We start from the raw sequence: 17933 nt of genomic DNA, 5'->3' as shown, positions 1-17933 counted from the left end.
CCGCCCCCAGCACAGCAAAGGCCGCACCCTTTAGACTGGGAGCTCCCACCAGGCAGCCTGAAAACAGCCTCCCCTGTGTTCCAACCCCTGCCCAGGGTCACGTGTGGTGCCAGGCACCCTGGAGCCATGAGACAGGTGCCCACCAGGCCCCTTGGATCTCTTCAGCTCCCACACCCTGGACCCACCCCCCGCCAGGACAAACCAGCTGCCAGTCACTGTTGGTGACAGAGGTGGCTGGGGTCAGCAACAACAGCCAGTCAGGAGCTGTACCCCGGGGCACCACCCCAACATCTCTTCCAGTTTTACTCTGGCTCAGGGTCACAAATGCAGTCGTGTGATGGCTTGCATCCAGGCAGCAGGTGCACAAGCCCCTGCCCTTCCAGGAACCCCTGGGGACAGCGTGGTCCCTCTGATGGGCACCACGCAGTCCCCAGAGCATTTGTGGACAGAGGACGGGAAGCTGGACCCAAGGAGCCCCCCCCCCCCCCCCGCCAGGGGCCAGCCTTTGGTGATGTGAGCCTAGAGGGAAAGCACTGGGTGCTGGGCAGAGGGGGGCCACGCAGCTTCTCATAGACTCTATACTAGACATCTGGGTCCTCGGAAGGGGGTGGACTCCGTGGCCTCAGAGGGAGTCCCTCACTGAGGACAAAAGACGAACAGGTAGACTGTGGCCAAACACGACTTTATTGGAGGAAGTGGCTGGGGGTGGGTGGGGACCTCTCCCACTCCCCCAGACACGGCTGGACAAGCTCCCTGGAACTCAAGGGTGTGGGCAGGCAAAAGGGGGAGCGGGTAGGAGGGGGTGGGCAGCACGGGGCACTCGGGGGCAGATCCAGGGCTGGGCGAGGGACGCGGGCTGAGCACAGGAGCTAGGTCGTGGGCTGGCAGGGCGGCTTACGCGCGGGGCCCGGGAGCAGGAGCAAGCGGCCCAGCGCCGAATGGCAGACGGTACCGTAGGCTTGAGAATAGCCCCCGAGCGCGGCCCTCGCGGCGCCCTGCGCCCCCTGCCAGGCCGGGGCGCCGAACATCCTCCGGCCCGGCCGGGGCTCGGGCCGCGCATCCACAGGAAGCCCGCGAGGGACCCGCACACAGTCTGGGGGCCGCGCGAGGGGACGGGGCCGGGGGGCTGGGGGAGCGGTCGGGGGGCCGCTCGCCCTCACCCCACGGCCCGGATTCCAGTCGCTCCGGATCAGGGCCTGGACGGCCACCCGGGCGGCGGCCTGAGAGGCCAGGGAGGGCGCCGCCCCCTTCACGCTGGGCTTCACCTGGGAGGGGGCGCGTCACAGGGTCACCGCCCAACCGGGCGCCGCCCTCGGAAGTACAGTGAGAGGGGCCCTCCCCGGTCAACCTACCCACGAGTGGCCCGAGGGGGCCTGTGCCGTCACCCCAGGGGGCCTTTCCGCCCTCCCGAGACCCCCTGGGGGCGGGGGCTGGAGCAGGGGCACCACGTTCGGCCGGGGAAGGTTCTCGGCTCCGCAGGGAACGTCTGTGGGGTCTGAAGACCAACCCCCGGGGTTAGTCCGGCGCTGCGGACCCTTGGTGGCTCCACCCAGAAGGGTCAGGGGCCGCGCTCCGGGGGGGCGGGGCACACACCGTGTGCGGACTGCTGACCCAGGCTGCTCTGGGCGACGGCACCGGGCTTCTGCGAGGGCGAGCCCGGGGACAGCTGAGGGACGGCTCTGGGTGAGCGCAGGCGCGCCTGGGCCCGGGGGGCGCTGGGCTCCGTCCCCGGGGGCGTGCCCCCCGGGCCCTTCCCTCTCGGGCCGGGGCCGCCGCCCCTGCGCTCCAGGATCATCTGCGGGAGGCGAGGGGCGCTCAGAGGTGGACGGCGCGGGTGTAGAGGGTTCTGGGGGTCGCTGAGGCGGGGGGGGGGGGGGGGGGGCACTCGAGGGTGAGCGTGGGTGTGGGAAGATCGTGGTCGCGGACCGGAGCACCTGATAGACGCGGCGGCGGTACTCAGGGGCTGACAGCTGAACTCCTTCGAGCACCGGGAGCCGCACAGCCGCATCCAGGGTCTGCTCGCGAGCGGGGCAGTGGAACCTGCGGGGAGCCAGCCTCGGGCTGCGGTCAAGACGGCCTCTCCGGCCGAGCCCAGGTCCGGGACCCAACACCCAAGACAAGACGGGCAAAGCAGGAGCTGGGCCAGGGGACCCCGCCCCTACCTCTGCACGTAGGGGTGCCGCAGCGCCTGCGCTGCGCTAAGCCGCTTGCCCGGGGCAAATACCAGGAGTCCCTTGAGGAGATCCAGGGCCTCCGGGGGGGTGTCTGGCGGCAGGAGGGCGTCCAGCGTCTGCCGTGGCCTGTAGGTGCCTGCATATTGTTCCCTTTCCAGGGCGGGCCCCTCCCCGTCCTCCGCCCAGCCACTTAACTGCCTCCTGCATCTCCCCTCCCCACACGACACCCCCAGGCAGCATGGCACTGATGGCCCACCCCTCCCTGCCTCGTCCTCTGGTCCCTTGCTCTCCACGCCCCGCGAAGTGCAGTTCCCGCCGGCCCGCCCATGCCCCCAGGCCAAGCCGGGCGGTGCTGGAAATTCCAACTCGCTGGGTTTGGGCCTGCCATCAGAAGGCCAGGGCCCGGGTCTGGGCGGGCAGACTGGCCAGCAAATTTACAGGAGGAGTGCCAGCCAGGCTCCTCAGCAGCCCCGCTCACCGGGACCCCAGGCAGGGCAGGACTGAGGCGCTGAAGCTTGAGCTGAGAGCCAGGAGGTCTGCAGGGAGGGTGGACAGGGGTGGTGTGTGCTCAGGGGGGCCGGGCCCAGGGAGGTCTGGGGCCAGTCGTTCCTCCCGCCCCAGGGAGTGGCCTCTCTGCAGGGCTTCAGTATCTGGATTCGGGCCCCACCCGTGTGCTGGCCCTTGCACACTTACACCCCCACGCATGCACTCCACATCCAGGCACCCCCACCTCCACGGAAGAACCCCTTCCCCGACTTCCCCACCTGGTCCTTCCCCTCTCTTGCTCTGCTCCCTCCCCCAGGAACAAGGACAGACCCTCCCCACCCCCCACCCCCACCTAAGCCACCTACCTCTGCTGCAGCCTACCTTCCTCCACATCTTCCCCCAACCCCCAACCTCCCCTGCCCGGCCCCCATCCCTCAGCCGCTCAGCCGGACCCTTTATGAGCATCGCTCGGCCCTCAAGGACCTGTGGCCAGGCCCTGCCCGCCTTGCAGACCCGTCCAGTTGCTATCCCAAAGCCCCCAGCAGCTCCTCCCTGGGCCTACTATGTGTGGGGCCTGCCCTTTCAGGTTTTCCTGAAACTTTGGACCTTCCCCACCCCTCTTCCCCAGACTCCTCCCTACCACTCCTGGCCCATCATGTGCTTGCCCCCAGAGCTGGGTGCTCTGACCCTTGGGATCGCCAGTGCCCAGCAGGCCCCTGGACACATACTCACCCTCCTTGGATGGAGGCGGGATGGTCTCCAGGATCAGCTCCAGCTGGTGGAGTGTAGATGTGCCTGGGAACAGGGGTCTCCCCCGAAGCATCTCCCCCAGGACGCAGCCCAGACTCCACATGTCCACCCCAGGGGTGTACCTGGGGCAGGAAGGGGTGGAGGCTTGGGGGGGGGGGACCCCAGAGGTAGATGTGGAGGGAGGAGGAGAGACACTCAAAGGGGCAGGGCCTGGGGTGCTAGGAGGGGGCCGGTGAGGGCACAAAGCGAAGGCACAGGAAGGCCTCGGGGCCTTGGCTGGGTGAGAAGACACAGGGGGTACTGCAGGGGGAGGGGGCGACGCTGTTACCAGCTCGAGGACAGCAGCACCTCCGGAGCCCGGTACCAGCGTGTGGCCACGTAGTCTGTCAGGGCCGGGCCCTCAGGCCCCTCAGGGAGGCCCCCGAGAGGGCGGGCGAGACCAAAGTCACAGAGTTTCACCAAGCAGCTGGCGTCCAGGAGAATGTTGGACGGCTGCAGGAGAGGAGGTGGGCTGAGGGCTAATGGTGGGTGCACACGCTGGGGGGCAGCCGTGACTGGACTGTGGGTGGCACCTTCTGGTCCCGGTGGATGACGCCTCCTGAGTGGATGAACTTGGTGGCCCGCAGGAGCTGGTACATGATGAAGCGCTTGTGGACGTCCTTCAGCAGCCTGCCCTTACAGATGACGGCGTTCAGGTCAGTGTCTGGGGGAGCACGCAGGTCAGTCTGGGGGGCCTGGGGACACTGGACAAGTCTGCCCCACCTTTGACCCTTGTAGGGGTGCTCAGCCCTCCCCCGGTCGCGGTCCCCAGGTGGCACCAGCCACCCTCAGAACCCTGTTCCTAACCCTGTCCCGGGTACACACGCTTCCCAGTGGCTCTCGCAGGCTTCTTCGGGCCTGCTCTGTCTTTGCCAGCACAGCAATAACAGTGTCTGGGGTGATTTTTAATACTTTATCTCATGTTGCTTTGTTTTAGAACATGGGTAGAAAGAGGAAAAACAGTTGCAAACAGTGGAAAAAGCAGGAGCCTCATGGAGGTGGGCTCCAGGGGTCACTGCCAGGCCCAGGCGCTGACCATGCGCACCAGCCACACCAAGAAACTGTTCTGGGTGACAACTGACCACTGCGGTGACCCGGCCGCAGAGGGACATGTAAAGGGATCCGGGCCACTGGAGGGTCCTGGACCAGGACTGAGGTGAGGCTGGAGGGTGAGAAGGCCTCACTTACCCATAGACTCAAACACCAGGTAAATGTCCCTGTCGTTCTCCGCCCGGATCACGTCCAGGAGGCGGATGATGTTAGGATGGTCCCCAAGTTGCTGAGGAAAGAGCCAGGGGCTGTGTGCTTTGGGGGGGACGCAGATCTGGGTTTCCCCCCCCACCTTGCTGGGAGAACCTGCACCTGGAGGGGCTGCCAGGTGGCCCGGGCTGCTCACCTGGAGCAGCATGATTTCCCGGAACGTTCTCTGGAGTGAGACAGAAATTTGAGCGTAAGTATGGGGCGAGAAGGAAGCCCGCCTCCTTTTTTTTTTTGGAAAGACAGAAAAAGAGAGCACCTGTGTGAGCAGGAGAGGTGCAGAGGAAGACAATCGTAAGCCGTCTCCAAGGCTAGCAGAGCCCTACGCTGGGCTCAGTCTCACAGATCGTGAGATCATGACCAGAGCCGGAATCACGAGTCAGACGCTTAACTAACTGAGCCCCCCAGGCTCCCCGGAAGCTCATTTCTCGAAAGGATCCACAGGGATTGACAGACGTCACCCACACCTGCTGGACCACAGGTTCCGGTCATGTCTGAGCAATTATAGAGACCTGCTGTGAATCGGCTTCAGAAATACACTGGAGCTTCCAGGCACCAAGGCAGAAGGGGTCCCCCCCGCACCCCTGCCCTTGTCCTTCTCACGCCTCCTCTCCACTCACCTGGGCGTCCGTCTTATCCCTAAAGGCATCGAAGATTTTCTTGATGGCCACGACTTCACCAGTCCTCCTATCCACTGCCTTCCACACAATGCCGTAGGCCTGCGAGGACGGTGGTCAGCTTGCTGGGCACGGGGCCAGCCTCCTGTCCAGCCCTCCCCTGCCCAGCAGGCTGCCTGAGGCTCCGGGGAGGGAGTGAGGGTGTGGTGAGGGCCTATGGCTCCGGGCAAGGTCCCCACAGCTGCGGGCTGCTAAGGCTGCTGCAGCAGCACCCCCCCCCCCCACACCCACCCCAGGTTTTCCAGAAGATGGTGATGAGAAGCAAGGCTCCAGGAAGAAATAAGGTTACAAAAGGGAGATTCAGGGTGGAAGCCAAAGCCTGTTCTGGGCACCTCTCCCCTCTTTCACACCCTGCATCCAGCCTATCAGCAAATCCTGTTCGCTCCACCTCCAAACTTCATCAGAATCTGACCTCTTGCTGCCCCACCTGGGACTCTTGCCTCTCCCCCATCTCTTGTCTGGATCGCTACACTAACCTCTTAACTGGCCTCCCTAGCCCACACTACAGTCTGTCCTCTACACAGCAGGCAGGGTGAGCCTTGTAAAGCGGCACCAATGTCTGCTACCACTGCGTGTCATGCCCAGAAATCTCTGCAGTTTCCCAAAGCCACAGGTGATCCCAGCCCTCCCGTAGTTATTCTTAACCAGTTCACATCAACTCTGCTGTTTCCCCACAGCCAGCAAGTTCTTACCTCAGGGCCTTTGCACCTGCTGTCTGTGCTGTTTGGAACGTGCTTTTCTTCTCCCCAATACCACCCACCCAGCCACACACCTTCACAAACACTCTTGTACACAATCCCACATGCTGTCACACACAAACGCACAATCGCTCACATGTGGCTCGCTCCATGCCCATTTACCCGCTCAGGCCCTTCCTGGGCCAGGCTTGGGACCCACCCATCGCCTTTAGTGATCGGAGTGGGTGGGCCCGGCCTCCTTAGTGTTCTATGGGCCCAGGAGAGGCAGCTGGCAGCAGGGGACGGGGGACGGGGTGGGGGGAGTGTTTGTCCACGATCCCTCTGACCTGAGGCCGCTGTGGACCTAGAGCCAGGCGACAGGTTCACTTGCAGTGGGCGCTGTTAGAGCCCCCCTACAGGAAACTGAGGCCCGAGGGGCTCGGTGGCTTGCCCAAGCCACCGTCCAGTCCACGGAGGAAACAGGACGTGAGCCCAGGGATCCCTGGCCGCGTCGGAGGGAACAGACCTCCGACTGGACCTTCCCCCGCCCTGCAGGTGCCGGGCTCACCCCCTTCCCCAGCCGCCGCTTGAGCAGGTATCTCTGGGCAACTTGATGGTCCACCTCCGCGGCGCACATGCCTACAGGTGGGCGCCCGGGGGCCTCCGGACGCCGGCAGCGCAGAAACTGTTGAACCCGGTTGCCTTGGAAACTGGGGGGGGGGTGGGGAGGGCGTGGTGATACCCCTCCCTTGCGCCTCCGCGGCGCTGGCGTGGGGCGGGATCTACGGCCCAAGCCCCGCCCGATCCGGATAGGCCCAGAGCTCCTCCCGGCCGCCCCGCCCCCGCCCGCCCCGCCCCCGCCCGCCTTACTGCCTCCTGCCTCCGCCCCCGCCGCGCTCCCACCCCCACTTCCGCACCCCGTTCCCTCCCAGGCCCCCGCTGCGGTCCCCACGCCTCTACCCCTACCCCGTAACCCCGCCTCCGCAGCACCCCCGACCCTCCTCCCACCCCGTAACCCCACCCCCGCTGCGCTCCCCACGCCGCCCCCCTCTCCCCCCCCCGCCCGGGTCCCCACCGCCCCGCGGCGGCCCCCTCCCCCTCCCTGGTCCCGCTGCCCCTTTGCGCCCCCCACCCCGCTGGGCCCCGGGGCCTCTGAAGCCGGACTGCGGGGCCAGGCATGCTCTCTCCCTCCCGGCCGCCTCCTTGCAGTTCCTTGAGCGTAAGTTCACCGTGACCCCGGCGTTCTTCCCTGGGTGCTTGCCCAAGAGAAATGAAAACCTGGGTCCACACGGAGAATCACGCACGGATGTTCGTAGCAGCCCCAGACTGGAAACGACCCGAATTTGAGACAGGAGTGCATAAACCACAGGCGGCTGCGCCTCCGGTGGCGCGGGGCTCAGCAAACAAGGGAGAAGCGCCTGCGAACACACACGCTGGACCTCGGAGGCGGTCGGCCCACTGGGCCGCACTTCTCGCGAGCCCCGCTGTGTGATTCCGTTTTTCCAGAGCTGCAGAAAATGCTTCGCACAGCGTGGAGAGGCGGGGGGAGGCGAGGGGCGCGGTTGCGAGCCCCCCAGAGCTTCCCAAGGCCTCAGAAGCGCTGGGTTGTGCGGACGCGCTCAGGGTGCACACTTGGGTCTGAAGTGTCTCAGTCGTGTACCTGCAGTGTGTGCCACTTCAGTCGTAACACGGTATGAAGCTGGAGGACGCGGAGAGCGAACAGGGGAAAGAAACCCGGAAGGACCAAGAGAGGCCGCTCTTCCGTTCCGACCGAGTCACCAGCACTGGACGCGCCCTCCCCCGGGAAACAGCTGGAAAACTGGACAAAACATGTGCAACTGTCTGGAGGTTGGGCACCCAGCGGCGCAGGACCGCGATCTTGGCAAAACAGGAACAAACAAGGTCCTCCGATTCCAGGGCCGGCCTGTGTCTGGGGAGGAGTGGGAGAAGGTCCCCCCAGGCTGAGACGGGGAAGCTGAAGGACTCCATACAAATCTGCTTTTTGCTCCTTTTCCTGCCTGCCTTTTTTTTTCTCTTAACGTTTATTTATTTTTGAGAGACAGAGAGAGAGAGAGAGAGAGAGAGAGCACGAATAGGGAGGGAGCAGAGGGAGGGGAGACACAGAATCCTAAGCTGTCAGCGCAGAGCTTAAGGTGGGACTGGAACCTCCAGAACCTTGAGATCATGACCCCCGTTGAAGTCAGGCCTCTAACCGATGGAGCCACCCAGGCGCCCCGCTGCTTCTGTTCTTGGTAGGGCCCGCAGCCCACTCTACACATGCCTCAGAATGCAAACAGTGTACATCCTCCATGTAAGGAACAAGGAGTTCATGATTTCTCTAGAACAGAGAATGTCTAAGGAAGGACAGGGTGAGAAAGACCTGACAAAGTCATTACACGTGTATTCCAGACATCAATGTCAGACCACCAAGCCAGACCTCCAAGCCAGACCTTCATGCCAAGACCTCCAAGCCAGACCTCCATGCCAAGACTCCACGCCAAGACCACCAAGCCATATCTCCATGCCAAGACCGCCAAGCCAGACCTCCAAGCCAGACCTCCATGCCAAGACTCCATGCCAAGACCACCAAGCCAGACCTCCATGCCAAGACCTCCAAGCCAAGACCTCCAAGCCAGACCACCAAACCAGACCTCCATGCCAAGACTCCATGCCAAGACCACCAAGCCATATCTCCATCCCAAGACCTCCAAGCCAGACCTCCAAGCCAGACCTTCATGCCAAGACCACCAAGCCACACCTCCAAGCCAGACCACCAAGCCAGACCTCCATGCCAAGACCACCAAGCCACACCTCCAAGCCAGACCACAAAGCCAGACCTTCATGCCAGACCTCCATGCCAAGACCACCAAACCAGACCACCAAGCCAGATCTCCATGCCAAGACCACCAAACCAGACCACCAAGCCAGACCTCCATGCCAAGACCTCCATGCCAAGACCTCCATGCCAAGACCTCCAAGCCAAGACCTCCAAGCCAGACCTCCATGCCAAGACCTCCAAGCCAAGACCACCAAGCCAAACCTCCATGCCAAGACCTCCATGCCAAGACCACCAAGCCAGACCTCCAAGCCAGACCACCAAGCCAGACCTTCATGCCAAGACCACCAAGCCAGACCTCCAAGCCAGACCTCCATGCCAAGACCTCCAAGCCAAGACCTCCAAGCCAAGACCTCCAAGCCAGACCACCAAGCCAGACCTCCAAGCCAGACCACCAAGCCAGACCTCCATGCCAAGACCTCCATGCCAAGATCTCCAAGCCAGACCTTCATGCCAAGACCTCCAAGCCAGACCTCCAAGTCAGACCTCCAAGTGAGACCACCAAGCCAGACCTCCATGCCAAGATCTCCAAGTCAGACCTCCAGGCCAAGACCTCCTGGCTCTCAGGAATAACCCATATGCCCTGGTGTTTGTTCTGACCAGTTCCTGGATGCCGGAGAGGACACCTACGCCAGACCACCATCCTCAGTGAAAACCCCAGACCCAAGGGCACCTGGTTGGCTCAGTCGTTAGAGCATGTGACTCTTGATCTTGGGGTTGTGAGTTTGAGCCCCACGTTAGGTGTAGAGTTTACTTAAAAATAAAACAGGGCACCTAGGTGGCTCAGTCGGTTAAGCATCTGACTTCAGCTTGGGTCACGATCTCACAGTTCATGAGTTTGAGCCCTGTATCAGGCTCTCTGCTGTCAGTGCAGAGGCTGGAGCCTGCTTCGGATTCTGTGTCTCCCTTTCTCTCTGCCCCTTCCCCAGTCGTGCTTTGTCTCTCTTCCACTCTCAGAAATAAGTAAACATTAAAAAAATATTACTTTAAATGAGACAAAAATAGGGGCTCAGTCAGCTGAGCATTCAACAAAAAATCTTTTTTTTTTTTAAGTAAAAGAAAACCCAAACCCCAGACAAAGATGAGACTCATGGTCCTTTCCTTTCTGAGTCTCCCAGATGCTCTGTCTGTATCTGGTCTCCCTGTAGCTTCAATAATGTCTGCTCTCACTTCCTGTTGACTCATGTTTGATTTCCGTCCTGCGTCCTTCATGAAGCCAAGGAGAGTCCTGGCTGGTCCTATAGGATCCCCTGGGTCCTCGAACCTGGCCTACTGCCATCAAGTCCAGGCAAAGAACAACTTGGCGTCAGGGGGTGGGGCCTGGAGGTGTGGGAGTTGCTGAACAATTCTCAGGTTTCACTTAGGTAGGGAGGTCGTTAACTGCCAAGAAGCCACGTTGGACACCAGAGCATTCAGGAGAGAGCCGAGACAGGTCACATCTCAGTAAAGTGACTGAACCAGCTCTAGACTAAAGCCTACTCCACACCCATCATGAGTGTGGAGAACAAGCCTTGAAAGGAACAAGATTATACAAACATAGCTTAAATGCTTGCCAGAAAACGTCAACACTCTTTAAAGGGAAACACCAAAGGGGCGCCTGGGTGGCTCAGTCGGTTGAGCTTCCAACTTTGGCTCAGGTCATGATCTCTCAGTTTGTGAGTTCCAGCCCTGCGTCAGGCTCAGTGCTGACAGCTCAGAGCCCGGAGCCTGCCTCAGATCCCATGTCTCTCCCTCTCTCTCTCTCTCTCTCTCTGCCCTCCCCCACTCATGCTTTCTCTCTCAAAAATAATAAACATTTAAAAAATTTTAGAAAAAAGGACTGAAGTTTGGCTACATGTTACAATGTGGTGAGTCTCAGAAACATTGTGCTAAGTGAAAGAGGTTAGATTCAAAAAGTCACACATACAATGCCACATATATGAAATATTCAGAATAAGTACGTGTATAGGGACAGAGAGCAGATAGGTGGTTTCCCGGGGGCAGAGGGGGTTGGGAAGAGGAATGGGTAGTGACTACTTAGTGGATACAGGTTCCCTTTAGGATGATGAAAACGTTCTGTAACTAGATCGAGGTAGTGGTTACTTAACACTGTGAAAGTACCAAATGCCACTGAGATGTATACTTTAATGTAGGTAATTTTATGTGAATTTTACCTCAATAAAAAAGTTACAAAGCTTATGAGGAAGGAGGAACACATGATCCAGACCCAGGAGAAAAGCCAGTTGACAGAACTAGACCCATAAGTGACAGAGATGACGGAATTGGCAATGACTTAAGAAATAGCTGTTATGGGGCGCCTGGGTGGCGCAGTCGGTTAAGCGTCCGACTTCAGCCAGGTCACGATCTCGCGGTCCGTGAGTTCGAGCCCCGCGTCAGGCTCTGGGCTGACAGCTCGGAGCCTGGAGCCTCTTTCCGATTCTGTGTCTCCTTCTCTCTCTGCCCCTCCCCCGTTCATGCTTTGTCTCTCTCTGTCCCAAAAATAAAAAAAAAAAAAAAAAAAAAAAAAAAAAAAAAAAAAAACGTTGAAAAAAAGAAATAGCTGTTATAAACATGCCCAGGGATTTAAAGAAAGACATGAATATGATGAGATGAGAAGTTATAAAAAAGAACTTGCTAGAGTTGAAAAATAAAATCTCTGAAGCGAAAATTCATTGGATGAACTTAACAGCAGAAGAGATATCAGTGAACTTGAAGACACAGCAATAGGAACTATCCACGTTGAAACAGAGGGGAAAAAAACAAAACTAAACCGAAGAACCTGTGGGATCATATCAACAAAAGAGAGCGATGCAGAAAGTATCATTGGGAGCAATGGCTGAAAATTTTGCAGATTTGAAGGAAAAATCATACACTCACAAATCTAGGAATTTCAATGAAACCTAAGTAGGAAAAACCCAAAGGAAGCCACAATAAGCACATGATAAATAAATTGCTGAAAAAGTGATAAAAGTACTACAATTATCAAAAAAAAAAAATACAGAGAAACAAAAATAACTATGACTGCAGAGTTCTTGTCAGAAAATAATTTTAGGCCAGAAGACAAAGCAAGAACATGATTAGTGAACTAAAAACAAAAAGAAAAATAAACAAAACAAAAACACTGCCAATCTAGAGTTATATACTCAGAGAAAATATCCTTCAAAAATGAAGACAATAGTTTTTTCAAAGAAAAAAAATTGGAAGTATATAACACCTGCAGACCCACACTACAAAATAAAATAAAATAAAGTTTTCTTGGATGAAGAAAAATAATTCTAGATGAAAATCTGGATCGACATTAAAAAAAAAAAAAAAAAAAAAAAAAAAAAACAGCCCTGGAAATGGGAGACAGGTGGGTAAATATAAAAGACATTTTTCTCATCTCATCTACTAAATTTCATTAAAAGATAGTTGACTGCCCCACTTAGACCTGATAACTCAACGATATAATCAAAAGTCTCTCTCGAATCAAATTACAACCATAATGAGATACCACCTCATGCCTATTAGGATGGCAAAGAACAAAAACAAAAACAACAAAGCAAAGCAAAGCAAAGCAAACAAAAAATGAAAATGGTAAAATTGGTGGTGAGGATGTGGAACTGGAACCCTTGGACACTGTTGATGGGATTATAAAATGGTGTAACCAATATGGAAAACAGTATGATTATTCCTAAAAGAATTAAAATTAGAACCACTCTATGAGTCAGCAATCTCGCTTCCAAAAGTGAGCATATATCCAAAAGAATTAAAGGCAGGGTCTCAAGGAGATATTAGCACATCCTTCTTCATAACATTATTCACAATAACCAAGAGGTAGAGACAGCCCAAATGTCCATTGGTGGATGGATAAACAAAATGTAGCTATACATACAATTGAATATTATTCACCCTCAAAAAGGAAGGAAATCTTGTTATATGCTACAACATGAGTGAACATGGACATTATGCTGAGTGAAATAAACCAATCACAAAAAGACACACACCGTGTGGGGCGCCTGAGTGCTTCAGTCAGCTGAGTGTCTGACTCTTGATTTCTGTTCAGGTTGTGATCTCATGGGTTCGTGGGATCAAGCCCTGCACCATGCTCCGAACTGCCAGCACAGAGCCTGCTTGGGTTCTCTCTCTCTCTCTCTCTCTCTCTCTCTCTCTCTCTCTCCCTCTCTCTCTCTTTCTCAAAATAAATAAGTAAACATTAAAAAGATACATACTGTGCGGTTCTTCTTATATGGATATATAAAGTAGTCAAACTCATAGAAACAAAGTAGAATGGTGGTTAACAGGGGCTGTGGGGAAGAGAGAATGGGGAGTCATTGTTTAGTGCATATCAAGCTTCAGATTGCAAGATTAAAAAATTCTGGAGATCTGTGAACATGTGAATATACTTAATATAAATACATTTAACACTACTGAACTATACACTTAAAATAGTTAAGGTAGTAACTTTTATGTTGTGTTTTTCTTTACCACAATTAAAAATAATTTTTAAAAAGATAGTTAACCAGGATGCCTGGGTGGCTCAGTCAGTTAAATGTCCAACTCTTGATTTTGGCTCAGGTCATGATCTCAGTTTGTGGGATCGAGCCCCACGACAGGCTCTCACTAGCAGAGTAGGGCCTGCTTGGGATTCTCTCTCTCTACCCTCCATGGCTCTTGCATGTGCACTATCTTTCTAAAAATAAACAAATAAAACATTAAAAAGATAGTTAACTGTTTAAAGTAGATAGAATAACAACATATTGTGAGATCTATAACCTGTAAAAGTAAAATGTATTATATCAATATGCCAAGGAGGAAAATGGAAATATACTATTGTAAGGTTCTTAAATTACATGTGAAGAATTACAATATTATTTAAAGATAGATAAAATAAAATAAAAGTAAATTAAAAAAAAATAAAATAAAAACATACCTAAAGAGACAGAGCTAATAAGCCCATAGTCTAGATAAAATGAAATATTAAAAATTACTCAATCAGAAAGAAGGTAGAAAAAGAAGAGGACTAAGAAGAAACAGATAAGACAAATAGAAAACAAATACTGAGATGGTATACTTAAACCCAACCATATAAATGATTACATTAAATGTAAATAGTCTCAATGCTCCAACAAAAAGGCAGCAGTTGGGGCACCTGGTTGGCTCAGTAGGAAGAATGCACGACTCTTGATCTGGGGTCATGAGTTTAAGCCCCACATTGGGTTTAGAGATTACTTAAGTAAATAGAGAAAATTTTAAGGCAACAGTTGCATAACCTTATTTTTGTTTAAATTTTTTTCTTGACATTTATTCTTTTTTGAGAGACAGAGCATGAGCGGGGGAGGGGCAGAGAGAGAGGGAGACACAGAATCCGAAGCAGGGTCCAGGCTCCAAGCTGTCAGCACAGAGCCCGATAAGGGGCTCCAACCCACAGACCACCGCAATCATGACCTGAGCCAAAGTTAGATGCTCAAGCGACTGAGCTACCCAGGCACCCACAACCTTATTTTTTTTTTATCAGAATCCAAGAATATGCAATCTACAAGAAAGGCACCTTAAGTATACAGACATAGAGAAGTTAAATGAATGATGCTGTGGTCTGAGTATTGGTGCCTCTCACCCCAGAACTCATATGTTGAGACATTGTGGTAATATCAGGAAGTGGTGCTTTTAGGAGGTGCTCAGGTCATGATAATAAAGCCTCATGCTGGAATTTGTGCTCTTATAAAACAGGCACCAGAGAAATCCCTAACCCCTTCCACTATGTGGGAACACAGAGAGGTGCTGGCCATGAACCATGAAGAGGGCCCTCATTAGATTGCAACCATTCTGGCCCCTTGATCTTGGACTTTTTTTTTTTTAAGTAAGCTCTACTCTCCAATGTGTAGCTCAAACCCATGACCCCAAGATCAAGAGTCACATGCTCCACTGACTGAGCCAGCCAGGCTGGTGCCCCAATCTTGGGCTTTCCAGCCTCCAGAACCATGAAAAATAAATTTCTGTTGTTTATAAGCCACCCAGTCTGTGGTATTTTGTTACAGCAGCCTGAATAGACTAAGACAGATGGAAAAAGATAGATCATACAAATAGTTATCATAAGAAAGCTTTAGTGGCTATATTAATATCGGACCAAGTAGACTTCAGAACGTGGAATATTGCCAGGAGAAAGAGGGACGCTTCATCATGATACAAGTGTCAACCTGTCAAACAGATAATATAATCCTGAGAATGTATGAACCTAATAATACATTCTCAAATACATTAAAGTGAAACCTGACAGAACTGAAAGAAGAAATAATCAAGTCAGTTGGGAGATTGTACACTCCTTTTTCAATAATTAGTAGAGCAAGCAAGCAGAAAATAAAGATATAGTAGACCTGAACAATATTACTGTCCAACTTGATCTAGTTGGCATTTATACAACAATCTACCAACAACAACAGAATACACACTGTTTTCCATTGTGTATGAAATAGTCACCAACATAAACCATATTCTAAGTACCATAAAACAAAGGTCAACAAATTTAAAATTATTGAAATAACACAAAGTATGTTCTCTGATCCCACAGAATTAGAAATAGATAACAGAAATATATTTGGAAAATCCACCCAAAAATTTGCAGGTTAAACAACACATCTAAATAAACAGTGGGTCAAAGAAGAAATCACAAGGGAAGTTAGAAACTATTTTGAGCTGGAAGATAATGAAAACATGAAGTGAGAATGTGCTGGGTGCAGCTAAAGCTGCACTTAGAGGGGAATTTATAGTTGTAAATGCTCATGTTAGAAAAGACAAAAATTTTAGTTTCCACCTTAAAAGGCTAGAAAAAGACAACAAAATTAAACCCCAAATAGGTAGAAAGAATGAAGTAATGATAAGAGTAAGAATCATTGAAATGCAAAGTGTATAAGCATGAGAAAAAAAAATAATACAATTAAAAGTTGATTCTTTGAGTAAATTGAATACAATCTAAGGAGACTCATTAGAGCTAAGAAAGAAATTACCAATGTCAGGAATGAAAGACAGTACATTCCTACAAATTCTTCAAACGTTAGAAAGATAACAAGAGTTTATTATGAACAACCTCACATCAATTGATTTGATAACTTAGCTGAAATGGCAAATCTACTGAACAAGTGGGAGCATTCCCCAGATATACTCAAGAACAAACATAAATACGGATGGAAAAGCTATAAGCCCACCAGGACTGAGGGGAGAGGAGAAGGCACATGGATGGGCACGGAGGGAGGGCTGATAGCTAGTTGCCCAGCCTGCAGGAAATTAGACCCGGTCCCACTGATGAAGAGCCCAAGGCCCGGAGAGGGCAGCAGGATCCTTCATGAGCTGGGTTAGCGGGAGCCTCTTCCCGGTCCTGTGCACCTGCTGAGGGCGGCTGGCATCAGAGCACCAAAGATATGTGACAACTGACAGGCCGGTCCCTCTTTTCCTTGCCTTCCCCCACGAACCCCAAGCTAGAGGCGTTCCTTACCCTGCCATTTGGCCACTGAGAGTGTAGTCACTAAGCAAAATCAGATCGACATCAGGGAGCTTCAGCATAAAGAATTCTGCCGAGTGAACTTCATTACATGTAATTATTAAGACAGTTTTTCAATGGGCATTTGATTCATCCATTAGTTGGTATCTTTTAAAGCTGCTGTTACGTGTATTCTCATGGGGCCGCATGTCTGCAAAGCCCCACGGTGCCTTGTTCAAACATCACCCCTGCAGATGTAAATTTGGGCAAAAGAGTTTACTTTCTCATCAATTGTTAGCGGACAACCAATTTTGTCGCACGCGGTCGTAACCCTCGGCTTCGTTTGGAGTGCATCGTCAACTGGAGTATTTATTAGGAATTAGCAAAAAAGTGGACTGTGTAGTTCGTTTTTAGCTGACACGTGGGAGAATCATGGCAGCTTGGGGAGGCCTTGTCCAGAAGGCCCAGAGCCAGCAGGCAGCGGGCGTGTGGCAGGTCAAAGTCCCCAGGGTGAAAGGATGTGGCGGGAACTTCCTGCTTCATCCGTTGCCGGCCTCCTTGTAGCTCAGGAGACCAAACTCACTCGGTCCCCACCTCCCAGGCCGCGTCCTCTCATCGTCCATGTGCGTGCGCCCCACCCCTACCCCTCAGGGTCAAAGTCTGAGACATAGCACAGCTGTGTCCACACCTGCGTCACCGCTGTAGCCACTGCCCACCCTGTGCCATGCACAGCCTCTCCCACGCTGCTGGAATGGGCCTGGTACAGTCCTCCGGCACCTGGGTCTCCAAAGCCATCCTGTCCTCTCTCCTGGTCCTGGCACGGGCTATGGACTCAGGTACTCCAGGTCACTCCAGGAAGGCACGTTGAGGGTATAGATGTGGTTGTCTCTGAGATCACGAGTCCCGACTCGGGAATGAGGGTCCCGGAGGAGGTGTGCCCTTGGCTGGGCTCCCCCTCAGAGCTGTCTCTCAGGGGCATCTCTGAGCCAGCCTGCAGACGTGGGTGTGGGCATCGCCACTGGGGCCTGCGGGGGGGCTCTGGACACTGGGCATCCTTCTGTCTGTCATCCTTTTCCTCACAAACAGAGGTAGTGGGCATTCCTGGGGAGGGGGGACATGCCGGCTGACCTAGGCCACACCCCAAGCCCCAGCCTACCTGGCTTGGCCCCCTCAGCGTGGGGGGTGGGGGGCAAGCCCACAGGCCCTCCCTGGGTCCCAGAGAAGCCTTTCAAAGCTCATTAGCCTGCCCCAAAGCTGTGACCCCGCTGACCTTGAGCAGGCCAGACCCAAGGCTCACCACAGCAGCATCACCACAAGCCCCACCCGGCCTTTGTGTGCTCCCTGCACCCACCAGCGACTCCTGCGGGCCCGGGCCTGTCTTGGCCCCTGTGAAGCTGTGGCAGGCCAGCCAGGGCCCTCACGGCACCTGCACCGTGTGTCGGGGAGGGCAGAGCGCTTCCTCCAGGGGCAGCCGTGGCTGTGGGAGCCGACGCACCTCGTGGCCCGGACCTGGGCTTTCCACCTGGGGCTGACTGTGAGGCTGGCGTGGGTTCCAAGGTACCTGGGGTGAAGGGGAGGCCACTTGAGGAAGAAGGGTCTCTGCCT

The 17933-nt window shown here is 54.2% G+C and overlaps 2 protein-coding genes and 1 long non-coding RNA gene across 19 annotated transcripts; 1 reads left to right on the top strand and 2 right to left on the bottom strand.

The window, feature by feature from the left end:
* Positions 1-675: 675 nt before the first annotated feature.
* On the bottom strand, positions 676-6928 carry MAPK15 (mitogen-activated protein kinase 15). Of its 2 annotated transcripts, XM_078441925.2 has the most exons (13): positions 6629-6928; positions 5327-5425; positions 4846-4875; positions 4638-4728; positions 3983-4113; positions 3739-3902; positions 3393-3532; positions 2653-2710; positions 2163-2300; positions 1935-2040; positions 1594-1795; positions 1353-1495; positions 676-1265 (listed from the first exon to the last, which is right to left on the bottom strand). In XM_078441925.2, the coding sequence occupies exons 1-13, from the start codon at positions 6695-6697 to the stop codon at positions 870-872; spliced, it is 1767 nt and encodes a 588-aa protein (XP_078298051.2). In that variant the 5' UTR covers positions 6698-6928; the 3' UTR covers positions 676-869. The 2 variants fall into 2 exon arrangements, with proteins under 2 accessions (XP_078298051.2, XP_078298052.1); XM_078441926.2 differs by lacking the exon at positions 1353-1495.
* Positions 6929-7118: 190 nt separating this feature from the next.
* Positions 7119-9960, top strand: LOC132664700 (uncharacterized). Its single transcript, XM_060611558.3, has 2 exons — positions 7119-7279; positions 8470-9960. Exons 1-2 carry the CDS (start codon positions 7238-7240, stop codon positions 9493-9495), a joined length of 1068 nt encoding a protein of 355 aa, XP_060467541.3. The 5' UTR covers positions 7119-7237; the 3' UTR covers positions 9496-9960.
* Positions 8122-9538, bottom strand: LOC144615131 (uncharacterized). 16 transcript variants are annotated; one of them, XR_014136491.1, is made up of 6 exons: positions 9436-9538; positions 9276-9382; positions 9115-9235; positions 8911-9032; positions 8592-8765; positions 8122-8550 (listed from the first exon to the last, which is right to left on the bottom strand). It is a non-coding gene; the product is annotated as an uncharacterized LOC144615131 (long non-coding RNA). The 16 variants fall into 16 exon arrangements; XR_014136502.1 differs by having other exon boundaries at positions 8122-8537; XR_014136500.1 differs by having other exon boundaries at positions 8122-8537; positions 8605-8765.
* Positions 9961-17933: the final 7973 nt, after the last annotated feature.

The sequence above is a fragment of the Panthera onca genome, chromosome F2 (genome assembly GCF_046562875.1).
Source record: "Panthera onca isolate mPanOnc1 chromosome F2, mPanOnc1 haplotype 2, whole genome shotgun sequence".
Lineage (NCBI taxonomy): Eukaryota > Metazoa > Chordata > Mammalia > Carnivora > Felidae > Panthera > Panthera onca.
The sequence above is the reverse complement of the archived record's forward strand: the minus strand, read 5'-3'. Positions and strand labels throughout refer to the sequence as shown.

Excerpts from the sequence above, each read along its gene's own strand:
- MAPK15 (XM_078441925.2), bottom strand. The coding sequence starts at position 6,697 with ATGTGCGCCGCGGAGGTGGACCATCAAGTTGCCCAGAGATACCTGCTC. Across the intron at positions 3,533-3,738 it reads GTGCTGCTGTCCTCGAGCTG|GTACACCCCTGGGGTGGACA; the intron begins GTAACAGCGTCG and ends TTCCTGCCCCAG. Across the intron at positions 1,266-1,352 it reads CCCCCTCGGGCCACTCGTGG|GTGAAGCCCAGCGTGAAGGG; the intron begins GTAGGTTGACCG and ends GCCCCCTCCCAG.
- LOC132664700 (XM_060611558.3), top strand. The coding sequence starts at position 7,238 with ATGCTCTCTCCCTCCCGGCCGCCTCCTTGCAGTTCCTTGAGC. Across the intron at positions 7,280-8,469 it reads CTCCTTGCAGTTCCTTGAGC|ACATCAATGTCAGACCACCA; the intron begins GTAAGTTCACCG and ends CGTGTATTCCAG.